Source organism: Pterocles gutturalis, unplaced genomic scaffold, assembly GCF_000699245.1.
Source record: "Pterocles gutturalis isolate BGI_N339 unplaced genomic scaffold, ASM69924v1 scaffold38475, whole genome shotgun sequence".
NCBI lineage: Eukaryota > Metazoa > Chordata > Aves > Pterocliformes > Pteroclidae > Pterocles > Pterocles gutturalis.
Genome location: NW_010147226.1, coordinates 33,165 through 41,979, shown reverse-complemented (window position 1 = coordinate 41,979; position 8,815 = coordinate 33,165). Strand labels below are relative to the sequence as shown.

At 38.5% G+C, this 8,815-nt stretch overlaps 1 protein-coding gene across 1 annotated transcript; it reads right to left on the bottom strand.

Annotated features, from left to right (window-relative positions):
- Positions 1-588: 588 nt before the first annotated feature.
- On the bottom strand, positions 589-8,528 carry LOC104470885 (vascular cell adhesion protein 1-like). The gene is made up of 8 exons (XM_010085984.1): positions 8,370-8,528; positions 7,365-7,643; positions 6,355-6,672; positions 5,464-5,736; positions 4,083-4,349; positions 3,385-3,651; positions 1,571-1,837; positions 589-852 (listed from the first exon to the last, which is right to left on the bottom strand). Exons 1-8 carry the CDS (start codon positions 8,431-8,433, stop codon positions 692-694), a joined length of 1,896 nt encoding a protein of 631 aa, XP_010084286.1. The 5' UTR covers positions 8,434-8,528; the 3' UTR covers positions 589-691.
- Positions 8,529-8,815: the final 287 nt, after the last annotated feature.

The following is an 8,815-nucleotide window of genomic DNA, read 5'->3' as shown; positions in this document are numbered from 1 at the left end:
AATCAGACATTGATTTGAGGATGATTAAGCCCTACAAAAATACCTCAACTGTCCTAAAACTAACCAGACTAAAATTCCAGACACTTTCTGAATAATATTCAAAATAAAATGTTTCACAAATGAGCCTCGAGATCTTAATTTAAATTAATTAGAAATGCATAGCCCAGTGATTGTGTAACTTCATGGAGAGTACAGAGTTTATGGTAATATGAGTGAAAAGAGAACATTTTCCAAACACTACCACAAGCAAACGAATTATATTTAAAACATTCACTCTGTGGAGCAATACAAAATAAAATATCATCTGGTCAGCTCAAGTAATGCTGATTTATATCTTTGAGTTAACAACATTTCTCTGTACAGTTGCAGTAAGATTGCAATTTTACAAACTTACATTCAGATGAACATATTTATAACACAAATTATACATTATGTACAAACCTAGCACTCCAAGGAACTCTTTGTTCAGCATGCTTCAACACAGAAGTGATTTACCAATTTCTACGACAGGATGCTAGCTTTCCCTTTAATTTAAACACTGAAATACCTGTCAAAACATGAAAAAAAATCCATTTGCTATCACATTGTGTTCTCAAGTCCATGCTTTGTTACCATATGTTATAGAAGAGTAGAACCAGTCACCACTATAAATAACAGTGCTTCTTGTGAACGCAGACTTATTTTCATGGGATCACACTTTCAGCCTGAGTGCTTTTACAAGGCTGTAGGATCCATTCAGCTTTGCTTTTCTTGACACGTAGATCAAAATTGCAACTACAGGTACTGCTATTGCTGTTACACAGGAGAATGCAATAATCAGTGGTATCATTTGATCTGGTTTTTCCAATCTTCCTGAAAATTGAAAAAAATAAGAGAAAAAAGTTGTGTAAAAACTGATTGAAACAGAGACATGTATATTACTGCAAAAGCGGTGTTATTAATGACTTTCCTTTGGGACACTATTTCTGTCTTCATGCACAAAGCACATTTAAAAACATTTTCCTTATGCTTTTTTCTTAGTAACTCCATATTACACACTTATTCCTAGCCACTATCTTAGTCTTGAATTTGCTAGGCAGGTGCAAACCCACCTGATATCATCTACAATGAAGAATACCATGGAGTTCATGAAAGAAGAATATCACATATTTTACCCAGAAAACATTTGGGAACTTTTCTGTCTCCTGGAAACAATGCTTCAGGAGGAGACCATATTCAAAAAACCCAATCTTTAGATCTCTTTTGTGCAACAGAACTTTCTCTGGATTAGTCTCACTGTCCATGCATGTGGACAGAAATGCAGCCAAGATCCACCTTTTTTCTGGCCCCACCCTTAAAGCAACTGCACCAACTGGCATAAGAGAGACAGTGACATCCACACTGAAAGGAGGTTAAATATAGCTTATTCTCACCAGCTGTTCTATTATTTGATTTGATTTTTGGGGTTTTTTTTTAGGTTAACTGCAATATTGTTGTGTAAGGATCGGCCGTGAACTAGTTGTGCTCACTTTGACACAAAATTCATTAGGAAGTAGAACCAAAATAAGGTTAAGGCAAGAGATCTACCTACCTACAACAGCTATCTCAATCACTTTGATGTTGTTTCCAACCTCATTGAAAACATCAAGCAAATATCTGCCTGTATCATTTTTGGTGACATTGTAGAGTATAAAGGTTCCATTCACTGATGGCAGAATGATTTCTTTCTCCTGATGGACTTTTTTCAGGACCATTTGTGATGGTGGGTTACTGTATGTGCTACATGTAATTGTGACAGTTTCTCCTTCTTTAACATTTTCTGATGGATATACTAACACAGTAACATTTTGGGGAGGAACTGAAAAGAAAAGAAATGCAAGGTAGGATTTAGCAACAAACAGAAGCAAAATACTCATGAGATATCAGCAGCTTGTACACACAAAGTACCAATCCAGTTAATGGATTCACTATAATATTTGAGCATATAGCTTTAGACACTACTCTGTCTCTGACTATCCTTCACACACTGCAGTCAACAGCAGCTGTTCGAAAGAACATTTTATCAATTGATGGAGTATGCTGCATATCTTTTACATTATACAGAGCCTTCTCTTATTTTAAATTCACTGTTTACTCACTTGAGTTCATGAAAGGACACAGACCAACAGACGCTGAGGTTGATGTCCTCTTTCAAAAGAAGAGAAATAGAAAAGGCAAAGGAAGGAGCCCTAAAATAGTCTTTTTTCACTATGTTCCACAATTTTACATCCTGTTTTCAAAGGTGGAAGTGGAACTATGAAAAATTGTGAAGCAGCAATTATTTTGAGCATCTGCCATTTTGGACAGGTTTCATGAGCACTTAGATCCTACCAGTTGTGACAAGAACCTGTGCAACTCATCTCAGGTTTTTTTTGTTTGTTTGTTTTTACAGACAATTCATTCTTAATGGAGTTGAAGTGAAAATGTTAGTCTGTCTGTCTAAAACAAATCCTAATATTAACTCTATACAGTAGTTATTTTACCTAACCTTTGACATAAAGTACTATGTGCTGAGACTGCTCTCCCAGTTCATTAATGACATGCATTCATATGTTCCTGCATCCTTTATCTGAGCCCTCTCTATTGTATATTTGCCATCTACTGTTTCAAGGGTTGTGAACCCATCACCTATTTTCTTTCACAGAGTGCTCTGCACAGATGTAACATCTGCAGATGTGCAAGAGATGGTAACACTTTCTCCTCGTATCCCTACACTTGAAGGGAAAACTGAAAGTGTATTTTTTGGTGCAGCTCAAAAAGTAGTAAAGAATAAGGAAGAGAGATGGATTAGTAGCAGAAGCGATCCCTAAGCAATACATTGTTGCCATGCAATAAACAGAAGCAGCAGGGTTAAAACAGAGAAACTCACTTACTACTGAAAATGAAACTATCCTATCATTGCACGTAGGTTGAGGAACCAGCATTTGGTATAGCTTAAATGCAGCTTGCAAGAACAGGATACAGTGTTGTAAGTTAAAGAAGAGCCAAAAGGCTGCAATACAGTCCCTCCACAGAGAAGTTTCTCTGTACTTTCTCTTTTAATATTTTGCATGTAGCCATCTGGATCCTCCACTGAGACTTATTTGGAAGAAAATACAGGCACTGCATAGCTGCTTTGCCTCATGCATACATTCGCCAATTGGAAGGAGTGATGGAAGTTTAACTGACATGAGAACTTTGCATAAGATGTAATAAAGCCTATTTCACCCTTCACTGTTTAAAGCTTCCTTAATGACTTAATGACATTAGGGCCACCTTTTAACTCCATTGACATCAAAGACAGAATTCCCTCGTCCTTCAATGAAAGGGATCTGGACCTAATATGCATAAAACAAAAAAAAATGTTTTCCATCTTGCTCTACTAACCTTGAACAAGTAATTCCACAGCTTTTTCTTCTTTGCCAAATTGGTTATAAGCTTCACATTCATAAAGACCCAGATCTTGACTTTTTATGTTCTGTATAGTTAAAGTTGCATCCTGAAAAATTTTCTCAGACTCCCCAGTGGCCGTCTTTTTCTTCCAAGATATCACTGGAGCTGGACTACCAGAACTAGTACATTTCATGGTCACAGTTTCTCCTTCTTTAACAGCAGTAGCAGGAATAACAGAGATCATTGTATTCTTTGGTCCATCTGAAAGGAAGAATCCCATAGTTAATCATGATTGGATGTTTTAGAGATGGATCCAACATGTCCTACTGGATGCCAGCTTGTTGTCCTCCCGAAGTTAATTTCTTTTTCATTCTCAGAGTAAGTAAAGCACACAGCATCAGAGCTTCCATACAAACTCCCTACAGCCTAAACATACTAACCAAGTACTTCTAACAAAGAATGTTGAAAAGGTAAGTCAGTTTCTCCCTCACTCAGAGCCTTAATGACAGGCTTAAGACTGTCATTACCCTAAAGATTGCATGTCTTTGTTTTGCTCATCAGCACTGCTACTTTCTTTGGGGACTATGCTGATTTTTTTGTACTCACAGGGTTTTGTTTAGTTTGGTTACTGAAGTAAGTGGAGAATTAACTAATTATTTTTAAATTATTGTGAAAACATTACACATACTTACATTCCACATTAAGTGTTATTTCACTTCTACTTTTCCCAAACTTATTTTCTGCTACACATTCATAGTCTCCTCCATTTAGGAATGTCACAGATGGAATCTGGAGAACCGCCCCCTCACTGTAAGGCCCCAGGTCTGCACTGTCAGACTTTCTCCTTAAAATAATCTTTGGAGGAGGGTTACTCTCAGCGGAACATCGTATGGAAACATTTTCTCCTTCTTGAACTGTTGTAGAAGGCTCAATGGAGAGTTCTGCAATGTTTGGAGCACCTGCATGGTAAAAGAAAAGGCTGTTATACTAATGCAAAAGTAATAAAAACAGAGAGGGCTCTAAGAAAGGAGGAATCGCTCGCCCAAGGATCTGTTTTTTTTGGTTTTGGTCCCAGGCTCTGAGACTTCTGGCTCTACTGAAACAGTAACAGTAATTATTATTATTATTATTGTTGCTGTTAATAATAATAATAACGATGATGATGATGTCCCAAATAGTTTTACTATTAAATGACTACTAAATTTACTACTAATGACTAAAACTACTAGTTCAAAGAAGGAGACTGATGTCCCTGTGAAATTGCCATATACATTTTGGGCCCCTCACCACAAGAAGGACATTGAGGTGCTGGAGCAGGTCCAGAGAAGGGCAACGAAGCTGATGAAGGGTCTGGAGCACAGGTCTTATGAGGAGGGGCTGAGGGAGCTGGGGTTGTTTAGTCTAGAGAAGAGGAGGCTGAGAGGAGACCTTATCGCTCTCTACAACTACCTGAAAGGAGGGTGTAGTGAGGTGGGTGCTGGCCTCTTCTCTAAAGTAACAAGTGACAGGACAAGAGGAAACAGCCTCAAGTTACACCAGGGGAGGTTTAGGCAGGAATTTCTTCACTGAAAGAGTGATCAGGCATTGGAACAGGCTGCCCAGGGAAGTGGTGGAGTCACCATCCCTGGAGGTGTTAAGAAACCTGTAGATGTGGTGCTTAGGGACAAGGTTTAGTGACTCAGGTGGTGTTGGGTTGGACTTGATGATCCTTGAGGTCTTTTGCAACCTTAATGTTTCTATGATGATTCTATGATTAGCATTTCAAGGAAATAACAGTGTCCCCCACATGGCAGCTTTCTCAGATTCTTTTATCACTTTGAGTGTTGCACTGCAGGAAATGTATGGAGGTATGCATGTACAACAGCAGTACAGAAATAATTAGCTCAAAATTAAGCATAGAAATTAAAAGCACAGCTCATGAAGAGCAGCAGTAAATTGAAAGCTGAATCCTAAATGCATAACAAGGAAGGCCCCATAATTTCCTATTTTTCAGTGTTTCAGCATCCTCCAACCCAACACGCAGCTGCCAACTGGGGACTAGATAATACAAGTTAAATTCAAGCAGACTTGTACCTTGTATTACAATGTCCACAGTTGCCTTCTCTGTTTTATTAGTTACCAAATTGATTACTTCACAGATGTACAGTCCTGAATCAGTGAAATGGGCACGTGGAATAGAAAGGACGTTGTTTTCTATCAGATGCTGAATGCTTTCATCAGACAGATGTTTGCTCCAAACTATTTGTGGTTGTGGATTACTCTCAGTCACACAAGTGAGTTTTAGAGGGTCTCCTTCCATTGGAGAGTTGCTTGGAGATGCAGTAATGATAGTATTTTGTGGACCAACTGGAAGAGAACAAATGAGAGATAAGGTCAGTAAATTAATGAAGAATGACAGGCACATCTTTAACACTAGCTTCTCTTGAGCTACATTTCACACAATACCAATAAAAAATGGATAACGTGTGTTACAGTAACATAGTGGAACAGTTTTTCCAGACTTGACAAGACATTTAGCTTGCAGCTTTGAAAGCTAAGCTAGACAAAATACGTGCATTTTTTTTTAATCTCTTACATTTGTCTCCCTGTTGTTTAGGACTATAAACTTAGAACTGCTAAGCATACAATGGCAGTCTTAAAAACTATTTTTTTCTCTGCATGCTGTCATTTTTCTTCTGGTCTTTACTTTCTGACTTTCTGACCAGTACCCAAGGTAGGAGAGTGAGAGAAGAGTTACTAAAGCATTGCCTAACGTCTGTCATGAACAACAGTGGATATTTAATACTCAATGAGTGTTACTGAATACAACAGAATTCAACTGAATACAATAGATTATCCACATAAATAATATAGATAAGAAGTGTAGATCATAAATGGTTCATAACACACACTTTGTAAACCCATTGCATGAAACTTAACATTAAACAGTACTTGGTGTGGAAGCCCTGGAATAAAAATACTTACAGTTTGCATTCAGTTTCTGAGAAGTTACTCTTTCTTTGGGTTCAAAGTCCATATTAGGAAGCGGTAACCTGGCCACACAGGAAATCTCTTTCCCAATATCTTCAGCCGTGGGATTAAATGAATATGTCACAGTTTTGGTCTCTGTATTTGTGCTGTCATCTTCATAGAAATTCTCCTCATGAAGAACCTGTTCCTCTTTCTTTAGGAGTACTTCCAGGTGATGAGAAGGATACACATCAGGAATTTTACAGATGACAGTGGCTGGTTCTCCAGCAACTAAGGATGGGCTGATCTCAATTATAGGATCACTGGGGAAAGCTAAAAAGAATAAAATCAATTTCTTTCGTGTAGCAGAGAAGACCTCTAGAGTCTACATAGGAGCAAAATTCAGATATCAAACATCTTGAGTTTAGAGGTGTTCAGAATATGACATTATATCAATTTTGTTACAAGACGTATCTTGATATGAAGACATACAGGTCTTTTATAAGCAGTTCATACAGTAACAGGAATTATATTTGTACAATTGTTGAAATATGATCACAAATGATCTAACAAGATCCAGCAAGGCACCTAGGCAGTGGTACAGCTGCCTAAATATAGGCATTCAGAGCAATCCGCACACGGGTGATATCCTGTTTTCTCTGCTGGTGGGTTAGGACATCTGAATCATTCCCCTGCAAACTGCCAGAGCTTTGATTTTTTTTTTTTTTCCCCCAGCTCTACGAATGTTTTGGGGAGTCTATGTTTTTGTTTTCAAATGTTACCAAGAATAAGAATAAATAAGACCAATAGGCACTACTTTCAGTGCAGCAAGCTAAGCACAAAGGGGCTGAGAAAGAGTCCCAAACAGACAGATAAAAGAAACTTACAAGGAAATATATGTTGAGCTATAGCAGACTCATTACCCTAGCACTATCAGTTAACTACCAACCACAATACCTATAAACAATTATTGATTGTTTTTACTAACGTGTACTACTTAAAGAGAATTTTACATTTTTACTTACAGTAGAGTTCAACTTTGATACTCTTCTCTTTTTTCTCTTTCTCACCGCAGAAGACAGTACACACATAAGCATGAGAATTCACAATACTAACTGGATTCATAGTCAAGGTAGAGTATGTCCTATGGTTGTTCACTATTCCTCCAAGGGGGTTGTCCATCTGGGTTCTCCAGGAAAAACTTGGTGATGCACAGCCAGTAGTATTGCATGTAAGTATGAGTCTTTTTCCAATCTGTGCAACAATTCGGTTAGCAGGTATAATCTCAATTTCAAAAGCTTTAACTGCAATAAGTAGAACATACATAAACTCAGCAGCATTCTCAACATTTACTTTCTCATTTCTTCCCATGTTCTGCCATGACACGAGGTCACTACTTTGCAAGTTTACTTTACAGTGGTGTGGAGGTTAAACTGATAAAGCTCGTATAGTGGTTTACATCTCCAAAATATCGCATAAACTTTTCTATTCTTGTGAAAGATAATACAGACTCAGATAACTAGCAGACAGCTCTCATATAAAATGGCATAAATCCAATGCTGTCAGTGAAAACAAATGCATTGGCACAAGATAACTTTTTTTTTGTCAGGCGAATCTGGTTCTAAAACTTTGTGACATTTGAGGGGAGGACTGGTAAGTAGCAAGGACAACTGCAGAATTGCTTTCATCAGGACATTTAGTACCAAACTTGACTGATACTGTCAGGGATGACAGTAAAAATCAAACATGCAGTGATCTACTGCAGTTGCCTCCTAGACTGTCTTTTAGCAAACCCAATAAGAAAATGACTGTGTTGTTGCAGAGCACAGGAAAGCTCAAAGTAATGTCAAAAAAAGCTTCCTGACATTTTGACAAAACTACTTAATTGACAGTTGTATTCATGGAAATGTAAAAGCACCTGGAAAAAAGAAATAAAGATCAAACTGAAAATTTTAGGTCAGTTTACACTTAGCAAAATTAAAAACAAATAAAGCAAACACCTCCCCCCCACCCCCCCCGCCCACACTTACCAGTCATTAACACACACAAAATTATTAGCACAGCTTGGCTTGTTCTTCCCATCTGTTTGAACATTTGTAGTTGCTGTTACCAGGCAAAGAAAGTGAATTCAAAAGCCTTGCTTTCTATTTTCTATGAGGAAGCACGGTGAGATCCTGCTGCTCTGCAACAGTTTATTAGAACAGCTCCAGCGTGCTCTTTATAAAGGCTCTCCTCGAGCTGGAGCGGGAAATCCCTGGACGGGGAACTCCAGAGCAGGAGGAGGACGGGCCCCGCCGGCAGTGCCGCGGCCCAGCGCCCTCTGCCGCTGCCTCCGCAGGGAGCCGCCGGCAGCCCAGGAGAACAGCGAGCGCCAGCCCCGATCCGAGCCTGCGAACAGCTGATAAAGCGAAAGAATGCGGGTAATTCCAAGGAGTTCAATGGCACTATATCTAGGATGGAAAAGTTATTCAAGTTT

What these genes read in the sequence shown, in the direction of transcription:
- LOC104470885 (XM_010085984.1), bottom strand. Translation starts at nt 8,433, where the DNA reads ATGTTCAAACAGATGGGAAGAACAAGCCAAGCTGTGCTAATAATTTTG. An exon ending in TGTGGACATTGTAATACAAG is followed by an intron (nt 4,350 to 5,463) that starts GTACAAGTCTGC and finishes TTTACCATGCAG; the next exon opens with GTGCTCCAAACATTGCAGAA. An exon ending in TGTGGAATTACTTGTTCAAG is followed by an intron (nt 1,838 to 3,384) that starts GTTAGTAGAGCA and finishes TTTTCTTTTCAG; the next exon opens with TTCCTCCCCAAAATGTTACT.